At 48.4% G+C, this 16613-nt stretch overlaps 1 protein-coding gene across 2 annotated transcripts; it reads left to right on the forward strand.

Annotated features, from left to right (window-relative positions):
• The first annotated feature begins 584 nt into the window (after nucleotides 1–584).
• CCR7 (C-C motif chemokine receptor 7) lies at nucleotides 585–10908 on the forward strand. Of its 2 annotated transcripts, XM_065856220.2 has the most exons (3): nucleotides 585–682; nucleotides 5898–5947; nucleotides 7579–10908. In XM_065856220.2, exons 1-3 carry the CDS (start codon nucleotides 673–675, stop codon nucleotides 8638–8640), a joined length of 1122 nt encoding a protein of 373 aa, XP_065712292.1. In that variant the 5' UTR covers nucleotides 585–672; the 3' UTR covers nucleotides 8641–10908. The 2 variants fall into 2 exon arrangements, with proteins under 2 accessions (XP_065712292.1, XP_071654250.1); XM_071798149.1 differs by lacking the exon at nucleotides 585–682 and having other exon boundaries at nucleotides 5382–5947.
• Nucleotides 10909–16613: the final 5705 nt, after the last annotated feature.

The raw sequence follows: 16613 nt of genomic DNA on the forward strand, positions 1-16613 counted from the left end.
TGGATGCTGATAGCCGGTAACGCACAAACAGTCAAAAGCAGAAAGCGAGGGGAGTCCCCTACTCGCCTGAGCTGCTGCTAATTTAGAGAGGGTGCTGTGAGCATGTGGGAGACGGGCAAAGCCGCGCTGGGCACTGGGAGTCCTGCACACCCAGGCTCTTCACGTGGTGGTTGAGGTCTGGTGCAGGGGACAGGGACAGGGGACAGGGATCCCCCATCCTCGCAGCACTGCGCTCTGCTGGATGCTCTGGCAGACGAAGCAGATCTGCTGTGGAGAGGAGAGAGAACACAGAAGGAGACTTTCCTCCCATTCCCTCACCACAACTTCTCGTGTGTCGGTGCAAAAGCAGAACCCGCTTCACTCTACCCAGTATCACTAAAAAGTGTGTGTGTGCGCAGCCCTCAGCCGCGTGCGCCGAGGAAGCGCCCGAGTGCCTGAGAGCAGCGTGGCACACGGCGCCTCTGCTGCGCTGCGAGAGGAGGAGGAGGAGGAGGAGGAGGAGGAGGGTCCGCGAAATGTCAGTGACATCAGGCTGTGTCATGAGCTTCTTGCAGAGGTGCAGGAAGTATAAAAGACAGTGTCCCCAAGAGGGTCCCTGGCGTGCTGAGGCTGCGCGGGAACGTGCGATGCTCCTGGTCACCTTGTGACTTCATCCCGGTTTGAAACACGACCATGGATGGTGGTGAGTACCCGTTCTCCTGCCTTGGGCTCGGTCTTCAGCTTTATAATAATGCCCAAAGTCATGCCCTGTGACACAGGGATGAAACATTTTATATCGTTTAAATACTCTGTTAAAAATGCTTTCATCTTCCTCATATTTACTCTTTAAAAAAAGAAGCAAACATCTCTCTTACAAGCTCAAAAAACTAAAATTGGAAACAAACACACATAAAAAATAGGTTTGGAGGCAATTTCAAAGGGTTATTTTGTCCCAAAGCAAACGAGCTCTTCTCACATAATTTGTACCTTTTCTTCTATGTCCTTATTTTTTTATTTAAAAAAAAGCAAGCTATCTCTTCGGCAACATTTTAACCCAGTAAACAAATCAAGGAATTACGAGCAAGCATATCAGAGTTTGTTGCCTAAGGCTGTGCAGCCTTCTGCAAATTGTTTCTATTAATTAATATCTTCACCGCAGCAAAACTTTGCTGCAAAAATGATGGTTTTGTGCTTGCTGAGAACTGGAACAGCCCCGAGTCGGCGCACTGGAGGGGTCTCTGCTCCCGTGCATCACTCCACATGAAGCGCACAGAGAACACTGAGCGAACCCTCTTCTCTGTGGTCCGTGACATTGCATTAGCCCAGGAGGTTTGGTTTGTGAGACAGGTGGTTTGGTTTGGTTTTGTCTGAAAGGTTGAAGCTTTCTTGTGCCATTTGTTCTTGTTCTTGCACGCCCCGTGCTTTGCAGGATGGTGAAGAGGCGGGTGGCTGTAGGATGGGGATGGCTCTGCGGGTCGGAGATGCGGCAGATCAGCTGCAGGTGCTTCTTTCTGCTACGACTGTAGGATTTATTCCTTTTTTTACTTGTTTTAACTTCTTTATTGCTCAAATATTTGCAAACACGGACCCCAGTGTGACTGAGGGAGTGCAGGGAAGCAAACGGAATAGCTCAAGTGAGTAAATTGGTTTATAACCAGATGAACCAAACTGGGTTTACAACACAACCACCACCTCTCCGTGCCCCCTGGCATGGTCAGAGCTGTAGTGAGGATGGCGAGAGCGATGGGACAGTCGCAGTTCATCCCAGTTCAGGTGTAATGATTTGAGCTTTGTAACGGGATGAAATGGGAGGCATCACTGCCATTTCTCTGCAACATTTTCCTTGTATTTCAGAGGAATATCCCAAAAGAAACACTTCGCAGCGCAGGAAGATGCAAATTATTACTGCTACATTTTTTTTTTAAGCAGTGATGTGGGAAACGTGACCGGTACAATTCAGAATGAATCTTTTAACTTGCTTATCTCTGCTTATCTTGTCTTTTGATTCACTGTTTCCTAAAAGGGGAGGAGGCAGATAATAATTAACTTTCTTCTGTAGCAGATGTGTGAACACAGGTAATCGAAGTATGACTTGGTTTCCCAGGGTCTGATCACTCCTGAAGTGATGGTACTTTTCCTCCACCAGTTGTGAGCAGTCAAGGGGAAAGAGGTGGAAGAACGGGCACAGAGCTGTTAACTGCCAATAGTCGTTAGTTCATTTAAGTATGATTAATTTTTCTCAGAAAGATACGGTTCTTTCCCCAAAAGCCTCCTATACCAATCGCAAGAGGCACCAGAAACGGGTACATGTTTAAAGATACAAACAGCACGTTACTCGCTGCCTACACATGTGCTAAGGTGCTCAAGACTGAAACTTTTGCTTGGCGGTTCTGGCCAACAGAAAAACATTCTCTCACCACAAAGGTTTGGCCAAAGCAGGTTTGCTCGGCTTTGCCAGCATTCCCAGCCCTTGCTTTTCAGTCTGTGCATTGCTGAGGAGCAGCTGCCGTGCTTGGGAAGGAACTCACCTTGTACTTTGCTCTGCAGGACTTTGTTTGTCCAGTTTTAACCATCCCGCACGGTTGAGTTTCAGCTCCTCTGGGTAGACTTTCAGCTACCAAAAATGTCTTGCTATTTCTTCCTATTCTGGGCACACCGGGGGGATTCACGGCTACTACGGCTTCTTTTATCTTACCCGAGATTGGCTGCTGATGCTGAGGGAGATTTAGATAAACAGGATGGGATCATCTGTCCAAACTTAAGCACTCACCCTTCTGCCATAGCACAGAACGAACTGCACCCCAACGCCCACCCCATGACAGCTTAGCCATGCCTTAAAAGCACCCCTTTCCGTGCGCTATGGAGGGAACCTGAACACCAAACCAGGCGTCAAGGGCTGGAGCTCAGTGGGATGAATCCCACCCCTTGTGCCATTGACAGCCCCTTCCCTCTTCACACAGGGCGATTCTCTTTCCCCAGGGCCCGCAAACTGGTTTGTGCTGTTGAGAAGTGCAGCGCCAGCTGAGGGGTGCGGGGGCTTTATCAGGTGCCTTGACTCATTTGCTGTAATGGGTTTCTGTTGTCTTTTTATAAATGAGGTTTCTAGTTCAACTGTTTGTGGGGACTTTTGAGACGGGGGAGTTTTTTCTTCATGTTTTGAGGAACAAAACTTTAGGAAAATACCCACAGCAGAGAACTGCCAGAGGAAAAGAAGAAAAAAAGACGATAAAAAGTAAAGAAAGGTACCTAAAACTGGCCATTAAACTCCAGAACGTGTCTCATTTCCTCTCTGCAACTCATTTCTTCTGCTCCCTGGGACCCCTACGAGCACTGCAGGGAGAAGCGAGTTTCATCCACTCTGCCCCAAACCAGTGTGGTTTGAGGACTCGCTCAAACTGGTGCGGGAGGCCCACGAGGACACTGCGGCTCTGCTTATGCCTCTGCAACTGCGTAAGCTGGGGTGTGGGGAGAGAAAGAAGGGAAGAAACAGTGCAAGCTTTTTCTCTATTGCAAATCATTTGACATTTAAGACACCTGAAACAGAACTGAGAGGGGAAAAAAAAGTGTGAAGATGTTCAAAGGAATGATACTTAGCTGAACTGTTTCAGGATCGTTAGTTGAGTCACTTTATCAGTTCTACTTCGTTAGACACGTCAGAGTACATTAATTAAGAACCAGAACAGCAGCTCACCAGGGCTGTGCACTCGTGACACTCAGGTTAAAGAGGCGCTGGGCTGGTCCTGGGGTTTGAAGGGGCGATGGCACCGCGGCAGGGCTGGCGGTGCCGGTGCAGCAGCCTGGCACCAGGCGGCACCACGTCCTTGGCGTGACGCTGAAACTGCCAACAAGTGATGTCGAGAGCAAGGCGCTGATGGAATCAGCTTTAGGTTGGTGCCTTCCCTCTGTGGACTGAGAGCGACTCTTCTCCTCTGCCTTCTCTTTATAGATTCTAGGAATTAATTGCCTTTGGGGCATCAGCCCCTTGCCCAACAGGGGTCAGGAGAGGTAATTGTTACCCACCAACAGGCACAGGCAGACAAAAGCACCAACTCCAGGAGTTCCTAGGAAATCAGGCTATTGAGAAGGTGGAAGAGAAGAGTAAGACACCACTGGCTGGGTTTTCACAGAGGTCAGGGACCTCATGCCTGTGTCCCAGGCAGGGAGGGCAATTACAGGCTAGATTTGCTTAAATTCACCCGGCAGGTTTAAGCAGTTTGGGCTTTTGGTGTATTTCCTGTGTGTAATATGCAAAAGCTTGAAGGGAGAGACAGCTACAGCAGATGCTCACCAAACCTCTTCCTGCAGCCTGGGACTGGTCAGAGTGAAAGCCATGGGACACGCAGAACACAGCCAGAAGCGTTCAGCCGAGCCTCCCCACTCACTCCTCAAACCCAACCTTGGTGTCCTCTGCTCCTGGCTATGAACTGCACTAACTGCACTATTACACTTCTCAGATTCCCCCAGGGACATTCAGAGAAGGTGAGGGGTAAATGAATATAAATAAGGACCCAGCTGCATGAGTATTAAAGATGAAAATAAGGGAGGAAGGCGAGGAACGAACTTCGAGAGACAATGAGAAGCTCGCAGACGGGCTATGGGGCTGAGACGTTGAGTTTTTTCACATGTGGCTGAGGATCTCTCACCCACACATCAGCATTCACCTACAAACAAGCAATCAAGATACCCAAGTAACTGTTTCTGTTATTAGTGATGCTATTGCACGTGATCAAGCGGCGATAGCGGTGCAACAGTTGTAGTTACCTGAAGTAGTGGAAGTTCATCATCCTGGCCCAGCGCGATGCTTGAACTGGCAGAGCAGGGAAGGTGCGAAGGAGCTCTGCAAAGGAACAGAACAGCGCTGTGTACAACAGAGCGCTAAGCACAAGAGAGGCAAAGGAATCAGACATTTATGAACAAACAGGTTTATCCACAGGGAGAAAGCCATGCTTTCTAGAAGAAACAGGCAGCTGAAAGCCAAAGGCAGGAGATGCCTCTGCCCCAGCCTCACTCAGTGATCCCGGACCAGAAAAATCAGCAGGAAAGTGAAAGACTGTGCCACAGGGAACAAGGCAGTGCCCAAAGAGACATCCTGGGATGAGCAGTGTGATGCTCACAACAGCTGATGTCTCATCTCCCTCGAGGATGTGCACATCTGGTCGTGCCAGAGCGGCGGTGAGGGCTTTCTCACCACTGCCAGATCACCTTCCAGCTTGAGCGACTTTTAGTTGCAACTGCCTGAGGTAGATGCTGGTGATGTGCTTTAAATAGAGCAGAGAGAAAGCTTTCACTGGCCTCTGTGCCTCTGCTAACCACAGCAGGAAGAACTGTTTGTCTGAGATTGCTCTCACCACTGTCACATCTGGCTCTGAATCTCATTTTTCCTCCCAGCTGTCAGCATCCTGTATCTCCACATCCAAAGGCAGCAGAAACCTGTTCTGACATTTAGAGACAACCAATAAATTTCAGGCAGTTTCGGTCACACACGTCCTGCAGGCAGCAGAGCTTTCCTGTTCTGCAGCCCAGTCACAGCACTGTCAGGGAACAGCTGGGCCAAATTTATTGCCCGCACAGCTGTACGTTTCTACCAGGGTTGAGCACACTACACCCTGCCTACTATAGGAAAGAAAAGTAATGTATAAAATAAACATGGTTATACTGTGCATGAGTTAGCGATCAGCCTTTACAGATCCAACTGGAGGGGCCAGACCCCTGAGACTCAATCTGTGCTCTGCCAGTAACTTGTTGTGTGACCTTGGGTTATCCTGTTGGCGTCTTCATTGGGTTTGCAGTTTACCCAGCCGTGGGGAGCTCTGCAGGGTTGAGAATGCCATGGTCAAGTACACTACCACTGCTTTTTCAAAGTGAGCGTCATGTGGAAACCCTCACCCAACTGCTAACGCTGTCTCCTTCTTCTACAGGTAAACAGTTAAAGGTCACCCTTGTTTTCAGCCTTCCTCTAATTTTTCAGGTAAGATGTTAAAAAGAACATTGTTGAAATGCAGCTGCCTTTGTGTTGTGGGTAAAGAGAGAGCTCAACAACTTTGACAGGCAAAAATCAGCCGCCCACAGGCCTGCGGAGACGCGTGGGACAGGGCTCTCAGCGAGGATCCAGCCTGCAGGGAGGTGGGCGGTGAGACGGCAGAGCAGTGCTAGAAGCCACAGGGAAAACAAACAAACAGAACAAAAGCAAGGAGAGAACAGAAACAATGACATACATAGTAATTTTAAGATGGCGCAGGATGTTAGAATCAAGCCCCTTTCTAGCACCAAAATGAGCATTTTCAGGAAAGGTGAGAGCACCCTGCACTGCGTGCTTGTGAAGAGCTGGGTCATGGCTCTGGAAACACCTGGTCAAAGCGCCGGGCTTTAACAGAGGTCAGTCTTGAAGTGCTGACATGCTCAAGGAGGAAGAGTTCAGCATCTTCCTCCACCTACTCCTGCTCAGAGCAAATCTGAAGCAGGAAGGAGAACCCCAATCACCAAGCTGTGTTGTGACCCACTCCTGAACCACGGGCCCCACTCCCACAACCACAGCAGCGGCCTCCACAGCCCCCAGCTCCCCAAGAGCCTCAGCAGAGCAGGGAGAGTTTTGCAGCCTGTTTCTTCTCCCTTTCACTTCTGGCAGCCTGCCTCCAGATAGCAGGCAGGATGTGGTGAACGCCAAGGCTGCCCGAGATGGAGAGCGCGCGAAGATACTGAGTGATAACAGGCAGAGGTATCCAGGGGAAACCTTTCATCTCTGCGCGATGGGGAGAAGGCACTGGAGACTAATAAGTCACACAAAAAGCAGGGCACGGATACCACAAGCTCGCTCTGCCCTGTAGGTTACAGCAGTGTAAGATGATGAAACAATAATCAGAGCTTAAATCAGGGGCCCAGGCCTGAATGAGACATTGGCAACGTGTCCGCGCCAGCACGGTAACAGTTTCCTGCTTCAATCGCTGCTTTTCCTCCTGATCTCATTGGCACCTCTATTAATTAAGCAGCAAAAACAGCCCAGGGAGGCTTTGTCTTCACATGAAAGCCTTTGCTTGTGGGGACAGGGTGGCAGCAGGGCCAGGACACCGGTGCTCTCTGTGAGAAGGGGACAGGAGCAACAGGAATATCTCAGGTGGGAGAAGGGAGGGAATGCTGAAGTTAGAAAAATGTCTAATGAGTAGAGTCAGTCAAGAGGAAATGCTGTCCCTGCTCAGAAAAAGCAAACACTGAAGGATGTATTATCTTTCCCATTTTATCTGACGGCTGACTACGCACGTACGGCTGTCTGTGGGTCCCAAAACCTCCTGGAAAGCAGCCGCACATCTGAGAGCTCGCAGGTGTCGCTTTGGCTGAGCACTAAACATTTCTTGTGGAATTCCCACTTTGAGCTCCAGAAAAACCCCAAACTCTACACACTTATGGGAAAGTTTTTCAGCCACGAGACCTTGCCAACCCTGCTCATGACGCTGGCACGAGCCAGCGCTTGGGAACTCCCTGGGACTTCTCTGCGGTCTGTGGCTGATAACCCCTGCCTGCTCTAGAGCAGCACCAGGCTCCCCTCCCACCACGGAGGGGCACAGGACCTGTCCCAACGCACTCTTCTTTTCTTCCTTCTTCTAGTTCTGCGCCGGGAACAACGTTACCGATGACTATGACAACACCACCATCGACTACACCATGTTCGAGACCCTGTGTGAGAAGGAGGAAGTCCGTAACTTCCGCGCCGCCTTCCTCCCGGCCATGTACTCCCTCATCTGCTTCACGGGGCTGCTGGGCAACGGGCTGGTGATGCTCACCTACATCTACTTCAAGAGGCTCAAGACCATGACGGACATCTATTTGCTGAACCTGGCTCTGGCGGACATCCTCTTCCTGCTCACCCTCCCGTTTTGGGCCACAAGTGCAGCCATGCACTGGCTTTTTGGGGAGTTTGCCTGCAAAGCCGTCTACTGCATCTGCAAAATGAGTTTCTTTAGCGGGATGCTGCTCCTCCTCTCCATCAGCATCGACAGGTACTTCGCCATCGTTCAGGCGGCCTCCGCCCACCGCTTCCGTCCCCGGATGATATTCATTAGCAAGGTCACGTGTGTTCTCATTTGGCTCCTGGCCTTCATCCTTTCAATCCCTGAGCTGGTTCACAGCGGCGTAAATAACCTGGACACCTATCCCCGTTGTTCCATTATCGCTAATGACTTGCAGACCTTCAACACAGGCATCAAAGTGTCCCAAATGGTTTTTGGCTTCCTAGTTCCCCTGCTGGTCATGTCTGTCTGCTACCTCATCATCATCAAAACATTACTCCAGGCCCGCAACTTTGAGAAGAATAAAGCCATCAAGGTCATCATTGCCGTGGTAATTGTCTTCGTGGTCTTCCAGCTGCCCTATAACAGCGTCATGCTGGCCAAGACCATCTCAGCCTTCAACCACACCAGCTCCTGTGAGGAGAGCAAGCAGCTCGACGTGGCGGATGACGTGACCTACACTCTGGCCTGCTTCCGATGCTGCCTCAATCCCTTCCTCTACGCCTTCATCGGCGTCAAATTCCGCAACGACCTCTTCAAGCTTCTGAAGGAGCTGGGCTGCCTGAGCCAGGAGCGCCTCTGGCAGCTCTCCACCTGCCGCGACAGCAAGAGGATTTCCTTGGCCATGGAGACGGAGACAACCACCACCTTCTCGCCGTGAGCCCAGCTCCAGGCGGGCTCTGACCAAGCTGAAGGCTGGAGTGGTTTTGTACCCTTCCTCTATTCTGAATTGCTGGCAGAGCAAGACTCGCCACTCCTGTAGGAAAGGCAGCTGCAAGAGGGAAACCCAGGAGCCTCCCCGTGTTTCAGACAACGAGCACTGCCAGCCAATACTCCCGTGGATGGACAGACTTCGATAACACTGGGACTAACAGCAAAGCAAGGGAGAGAGTGATGGGTGAGTCCAGAATTCATCGTGCCGTTTCACCTTTTAGACTTTCCTAGTCAAAATGAGAAATACTCATTTCCCTAAAAGCGACAAATAAACAGACATTTGTGCAACAGAACTGCTTATTTGAGAGCTGAACTTCCAAGAGCATCATCCTTGCTTTGAATGTTGCTTTTAACAAGACCACCTGTTGCTCTTCCACACCCACAAAAATGATCCCTGCTGCACTGACTCAGTCTTCGAGACTCTCAAATTCAGGATATAGTTGTGCCCACAGTCCAGCCACTTCAGTCTGTCACTATCTGAAGCTTCCTTGTACCTGGCTTTATCAGCTGCTGCGGACACAGTCTGCTGATTTTCACATACGCGTGGGGGCCTTCTGTGCTATTGCTTGCTGACCTCAAGAGATAAACAAGAATGTGGGTTTTCTTCTCCCTTCCAATCAACGTCTCTTTCTAGAAAGACTTTAGCAGCTGGCTTTCAAGTCAGATATGTATTTCACTCATAAGCTACTGAAAACATGTTTTGCATTCATACTGTCAGTGCTAATAAAGACGCCATTCACCGCGGTTTGATTTAAACGCAAAGGACAGTCGCATGTTGAAGATTACTGCCAGGGTCATGTACTTGAAAGGAACATGGCAGCTGAACATCAGATTATTGTCATGTAAAAGAAGACCTTGAAAAGAAGCCCTGAATGTAATGCCAGTTGGTGCATTTACTAGAAGAGCGAAGATTCCTCCGGACAGATGAACACCCTGGGAACTGCTGTCGTGGGACATCTGAATGTCAGCTGGGGAGGAGCTGCTGCAATTGTTTGTGCATCTGTCACTGGCGATGTGCACGCTCCAATCCTCCCAGCGCAGCTCTGCGTCGGGGCGAAAGGTGTCGGCCACAAACTGCTCTTGATGCTGGGCAGGAGTGGGCTAACTGAGCAGTTCTGTGGCAACCGTACGGCACGTTCCAGCGGCCGTACAGAGCCACGCAGGGCAAAACACACCTACTAAAAAGACATTTATGCATATTTCCAATACCACACGTGGATCCATTAGGAGTGATACAGGGAACCCTCTGGATCATAGGTCAAAAAATGCATTGCTTTAGAGACAGGAGAATTAAAATCAGCCTTCCAAGGAAAGAATTCAATTAGCTGGTTTTGAAACAATGTTGCCAGTTATGTAACTGGCTGCCATTATAATTAAATTCTTCATAAACCATTTGGCTCTGGGGTACGGGATTTTGCCAAGAGCTGGGATTCGAGAAGAAAGTACATTCTGCTCTGCATTACCCATCTACGCAGGAGTACAATCCCATCCAACCATTTAACACACTGTCTTTTATAACACCCATGTAACATGTACAGAAGTGCTGCTTCTCCATCATGCAAAATTGGGGGTTACGACTGACACTGAATAATCATTTGTTCTCGGTTTGCCTTTACTTAGGCAAGATACTCAGCTACCAAGAACACTGCCAGAGCAAGGAATACCCATCACATAGAGCCTTGTTAGTTTTCTTCATCAGTAACAGTATGTTCTTTATGTATATTCATATACGTAAAGCTGCTTCACACAGAAAAAGTTAAATACATACATGAATGTACCCTGAAAATGCACTGCTCTAACTAAACCTTTTTATGCAAAATACATTCACCTAACTCATTCTAGCATGGAAAATTGCTTCACCAAAACATCAATTGGACTTGACTCCTGTTTGATAAAAGCAATTTCCCTTCTACAAACCGAGAAGTCTTCAGGTCTTTGTGGACTAGAGGTATTGTAAATAGGAAATCATGCAGCTGCTTCTACACAAACGAGATACTAAAAGCATCACCTGGGACAGCTGCATCTGGTGCCTGCTCAACACGACAGCAGTGATTGCAGAGTGCATGGGGTTTGTTATAATTAATGGACAGAACAAATCCGTCACTTATTTAGCTGAATCATGTTAACATTGGCCTAACATGAGGCTCCCCACTGAAGTCTGAAAACTGACTGTATTTTGCTATTTGTGGAAAATAAATTATAACAATTTAAAGAATACCTTTGTTTCTGCATTGTCTGTATCTTGTATGTATCTGGTAGTTCATATCGCATCCTTCCTGTCCTGTCAAGAGCTGTTTATTGATCAACGTAGCTTCACATCAGTACTGCCCTGCAGGAAAAATACCGTGTCAAATAAACTACATGGAAGAAAAGCTGGTTTGCTTGACTGGTTGATGAATTATACAGTAAAGAGGGGATCAACAGATTAAGTAGTAGCATTTATTTTAACTATTAACCCAGCTGCAACCATGGAATAAAAGAAAAAGGAACCTCAAAGAAAACCAGAAGACAGAAGCTTAACGGTCAGGTGTCAAACGAGGACCATTGCTGCTGTTACTAAACAATCAAAGACTCATGGTTTCTCCCTCAAGAGAAAGTATTAGGGCAGTTTCAGCATCCAGCACAGAGGTTCAAGCAGCAATAAGGAGACCACAACACAACTTGAGATAACAACAGTCTAAACCTAAGGCTCCTTAAATAAACATCAGGTCTCGCTTACCGCAACTAGGTCAGAAGTCTCAACTGCCCCGAGTCCGAGGAGCCTGTTTGCACAAGAGCCTGGTGAAACAGGAGCTCTGAACCAGAGTACGCAACATACCAAACAGAACTTGGGGTTTGCAGACAGCTGCCTGGCTTTTAACAATTCCCCACGCTTCTCAGGGGTGACTGTGAACCCAGCTTTTAAACAGCAAAGGTCCCAAATGGTAGGAAAACAAACTCCAGGAAAACTCAGCCTACCAAGCAACCATCCAAGGTCACACCTGAGGCCATAAATATCCCAGCCATATCACACAGCTTCTATTTCAGCAAAAAGGTGCATTCCTAGCATGGATTTAACCCATTTTAGTACCTCTCACCAGCACGACAAATAAGTTTCCTTTTACAGTTCACTGGGAGCAATCTCAGTCAATTAAAAGTCAATTAATAAAGCCTGGCCCTTGTTACAGAAAGGGACCACGGGTCTGTAATAAACTACATAAAAAGCAGGAGATACGTGCCACCTGGTCACAGCCAAGTGGACTCCAGGTGGTTCCTGCAACCCCTTCTCCACGTCATTGTGGGAAATCTCTTCATCATGCAGGAGCCATGCACCCCTCATTGCTCCAAATACCAATGTTAATAATTTCTCTTGTATTTTTAAATTACAGTTTAAGACCCCTCAGTGCCAAATGGATCTGGGCTAAGCAGGAGGAACTAGGGGAAGGTAAGCTGGAATGAGGCCTCACTAAACACGGTTGCTCCCGTCCATCTCAGAGCAGATGCTGGTTTGTCCTCTCCCTTCTTGTGCTGTCCCAGGCGCTGCTTCCCATCACTCGCTGCTGCACAAGCTGATTAATGTGATGGTGAAGGGGAAGCTTCTCCAGGCACAGCTGTGGTTTCTGATGTGCCACCTGGGTAGCTGTGGGAGGGAAGTCCTTGTCACCCCAAGAAAGAATGAGCTGGAGTTGAGGCAAACAAACCCTAAAAATAATGCATGTGGGTGATGAGGAAGGGTGGTGCCAGGCTGCAGCAATCAGAATAGCTGAGAGTGGGCTACGGTTTCCTCTCCCCACACCTTCTTTTCCATGTAAAAGAACCTAAACTCCTTTTCTGGGGGTGGAGGTGTCAGATCTTGGGGGAGAACTTCTTGCATGGTCAACGATCTTCCTCCATCAGCAGAGCTGCCTTGCCTGGGGTCACCTACCCCAAAAAGGGGCGAGTGCTGCGTTTCCTCCCCTCACCAGGGGATTTCTCCTCTCCTACCTGAGCCACTGTAAGATGCATCTGGAGAAACTTAAGTCTCAGGGTCTCAGCTGCCCCTGGTTTGTAGCATCACAAGCAGCTTCACGACCTCAAAGTGAGGAGACCAAAGGGCCTGACCAGACTGAGAAGCAGAAACTTTTGAATGGATTCAAAGGCAGGAGCAGCTCAGAGCATACTGTTGGCACAAAGGACAGGACAAGAACGTGCAGATGGAATATAAGGAAAAACAACAGATAAAAAGCATCACGCTGCATTTAGTGCCAGCATCACAATCCACTGCTTGACCTTACCCTCCTTACAGCCTCCGGTGTGGTGAGAGGATGCCTCGGGGGCTGGAAAAGAGAACGGACATGTAATATAATGACTAACCCTCTAATTTCGGATGTGGCTGACCATAAAAACAGAAGATACACAAAGGGACAGGATCTTAACAGGGTTTTGCTGAGTTCTTCTTAGACACACTTCCCAGAGTGGGCAGTTTATGCCTTGCGGTGATCCCTATTAATGGCCAAATGCACCGCACAAACAGGTAAGAATAAGAAAGATGGAAAAAGATGAAAAAAATAAGGCAGTTGACCAGAGAAAAGATTACGTAGCAATATTTGCTCTCTACCAAGCCTTTTCCTCCTTGAATGACCCTTTCTGATGGTATGAACCTCCGGACTGGCACTGAGCGATTCCACCCAAAGGATGCATGGCCAAGGCAGCTGTGATGTTTGAACGTTTCCAGTAGTGGTACCACAAGGGGAACAGCTCCATCTGACCCAACAGTCAAAACTTGGGACAAGAATCAGAAAATAAGGGTTGTAACCCTAGCTCTGCTCCTCGGTGACCCCAGTCAATCCTGCTCTTCTTCCCCCAGCACTAAAACTGAGATTAAAAGTCACTTTGCAAAGGTAGTAATAGGAGTACCCAGTTCTGTTACTGGAACCGTGTATGGGAGCCTTCCTGTCCTCGTGTTGAAACAAAAAGGTAGACCTCACGTGTTTAGATTTTGCAGAAATCACTGATTTTCAGGTACGCAGAGGCGCAGCGGGCCAACCTGCCTCCCAGCTGCACTGAAAGCTATTGTTCACCTTCATCTCAGCGAGACCCCAGTTCTTCAGAGTTCAGACTATTACCCAAGCAGGGAGTCAAATCTTCTTGATATGAAACAAACACCTGTCACGGTCACAGCTGCACACAAAAATCTTAGTCAGGTCTTAACAAGTACGGAGATTTTGGTTCACCTTGCCACATGCATGGCAGACGAGAGTCGATCCAGGCATGATCTCACGTATTTGTCATTGCTGAACCCATGCAAATCTTCAGCTTGCAGGAACCGAAACTCTGACTTCCCTTCCTGTTGCTTCGTTTTTTTTAATTCAATTGTCTAAAATAAGATTGCAAGCAGATATTTACTTTCCTTTCTTTGGTGATGAGCGTTGTTGCACAAAACCCAAATTCTTGCATGACTATGTGCTTTACTGGGAAATTTCTCTGACTGAAGGTCTATTCTAATGTCCAGAATAACCCTGCAGGAGAGGAAAAGCCCAAATAATTTCCAGTGCAATAAACAGTCCAAAAGGTTTTCCAGGACCCAGAGTTTGCACACACTGCCCTGTATCAAAATCAGAACTTCTCCCACCGATTCTAGTTCTTTGTTAACTACGAATATCGTGTAAATCCACTGAAAGCAACAGGACCTTTCATTAAAAGTCTCTGCATTACCTTGGGAGCTGGTATCAATGTTTCACGTCATGCAATGAGAGAGGAGAGGAGGTAAAACCCCAACGGCAATATCCATGCAACTGAGTGTACTTCTGAAAAAACACAGGAAAGAGAAACCACTTATGATGTGCTCCCCGAGGTGCTGAGAGTTTTATTGGCTTTTCAACACGAGCAGATGGATTTCACGTAGGTGTCTGTTGAGGCTTGAAGAACCCCAGAAGTGCAGCAGAAACCCCGTGCAGTGACAGGACAGTGACAAATGCAGATACTTTTCAGTCCCCATCTGTCCTGCAGGCAGCATCAAACTGAAAAGCTGAGCTCCTCTGGGACGATGTCCTGGTTTATACTCAGACAACAGCCAAACTCCAAGTGGCTGAATGTTCCAGAGAAAGAAAAAGGTGCTGTTAAAATGCTCTTAACTGACCAGGTAGTAAAAAATACAATGTTTGCAAGCAGAAGTGACTCACAAGTCAAAGTGCCTCTCCAAAACTCCAAGCTTTCACTTCCAAGAAACACTAGAGCTTTTACATTTCACACACCCAACAAAGGCAGCCTATTTTCCAGCCATCTGAAAATGAAGGTGCTGAGTTGGATCTCCTTTTTGTGGCCAAGAAATTTAGGCATTCTGGTTTATTGATTTTAATTACAAGAAAACTAAAGTAAATATCCCCCTCTGCAGCAGGAGCACAATACCTCACCACAAACGGTGACCTGGGGGGTACAAAGGCCTCTGTTCTTTCCCATTTATTGGTGTAATTAGTACAGGTAGTCAGCGCGACCTTGTAGTTTTCTACAGCATAGCCACTGCTTTGCATCCTATTATCAGGGAATCACCCACCTATACGTGAACGTTAATGTGGAAGGAGGTGTGAACACACACACACACACACACACACACGTGTCCATGTTTGCATATGTCTCCCAGCAGAACTGGTTTCAGACTGCAGGGGCTACTGCAGCAAAATTCAACACCACCGGAGCAAAAATCTCACCACCGGAGCCACACAAATAGAAGTTCATGTTATTAGGGGAGGGTTGACTTGATTCCCTTGAAGATAACATTTCTTCTTCTAACTTTTGGCCACAGCAAGCAGTAAGAATCTCTACCCCCGTGCCAGGGCGGGGAGGCAGAGGGGGATTAAAAACAAGTCTCTTTCTGGATGACTAACACAGCCAGCAGCAATTGCCACCCTGCAGCTCAGCCCTGCTCTTCACTAGGGAGTTGCACAAGACTCCTTTGAAGAGGTTAACAAGTTTACAGTCAGTTCTCATCTGCTTTGCCAGAGGGTCACAGGTAGCTACAATGCCTCTGCTCACGCTTCATGACCTGGGCACATGCAGAGGGTGAGGGTCACTGAACATCACCGAGCTGTACCCCAACAAACGTGGCTTCCACCAGGCTTTGGGTGGGATTGTGGCAAACCTGGCGAGCGACCAGATCCTTACAAGATTCACCAAAATGTCTTTATTGCCAGCAGCTTCTTGGCGGGCCTCCACACCCATCTACAAATGAGCAACTCCTCACGTGCCAGCGCCGCCTGCACAACCCAACAAACAGCCGCGAGGCGTGCAGCCGGAGACGTGGAGGCTGTTTTGAAGCATGCTGCAGATAACAAACAACAGAAAAGGTCTCCACGCCATCACATGTGAGACCTGAAATGCTGCCAGAACCTGCCTCCTCGGCTGGGCATCCTGTTTGGGACATCGTGAGGGCTGCAGCCGTTGGACGTGCACCCACATCAGCCCGCCCTGCACCTAAGAATATGGAAGAGCATCGTCCTGCAGCAGCGCAGACATGCATCAAGTTTGTCAGTCATGGCACGTGGCCTGAAACACACTATGAGATGAAGCTTCGGTGACTAGTAACCAAGATGAAAACACTTCCTTCTCCTTCCTGCAAGGGGAAGCTATCTGAAGACAAAACATACCGATTATATGCAAAGACAGGTAACAGAAGGCACTCTCACAACACACTGGCAGCCCCTCCAGGCCCTGTGTGACAACCTCTGGAAGTGACCCATGGCACATCCAGAACAAGCCCACGGTCACCGTCCCCTTTTGGCTGCGGTCACCACAAAGCACCAGCAACCACAGGGAGCAGAGACAGAAAGCTGTGATTTCTTAAGAGAGCAGGGATGCAATCTCCTCTGCCTTTCCCTTTCCTCTTGCCCAGGTTTTTCTTGGGAGAAGACTCCCAGTCAGACCCCTGATCTCTGCTTACAGCCTGGGTACATCCTCAAGCAAACA

This window comes from Patagioenas fasciata, chromosome 22 (genome assembly GCF_037038585.1).
Source record: "Patagioenas fasciata isolate bPatFas1 chromosome 22, bPatFas1.hap1, whole genome shotgun sequence".
NCBI lineage: Eukaryota > Metazoa > Chordata > Aves > Columbiformes > Columbidae > Patagioenas > Patagioenas fasciata.

What these genes read in the sequence shown, in the direction of transcription:
- CCR7 (XM_071798149.1), top strand. Translation starts at nt 5,804, where the DNA reads ATGCCATGGTCAAGTACACTACCACTGCTTTTTCAAAGTGAGCGTCAT. An exon ending in GCCTTCCTCTAATTTTTCAG is followed by an intron (nt 5,948 to 7,578) that starts GTAAGATGTTAA and finishes TCCTTCTTCTAG; the next exon opens with TTCTGCGCCGGGAACAACGT.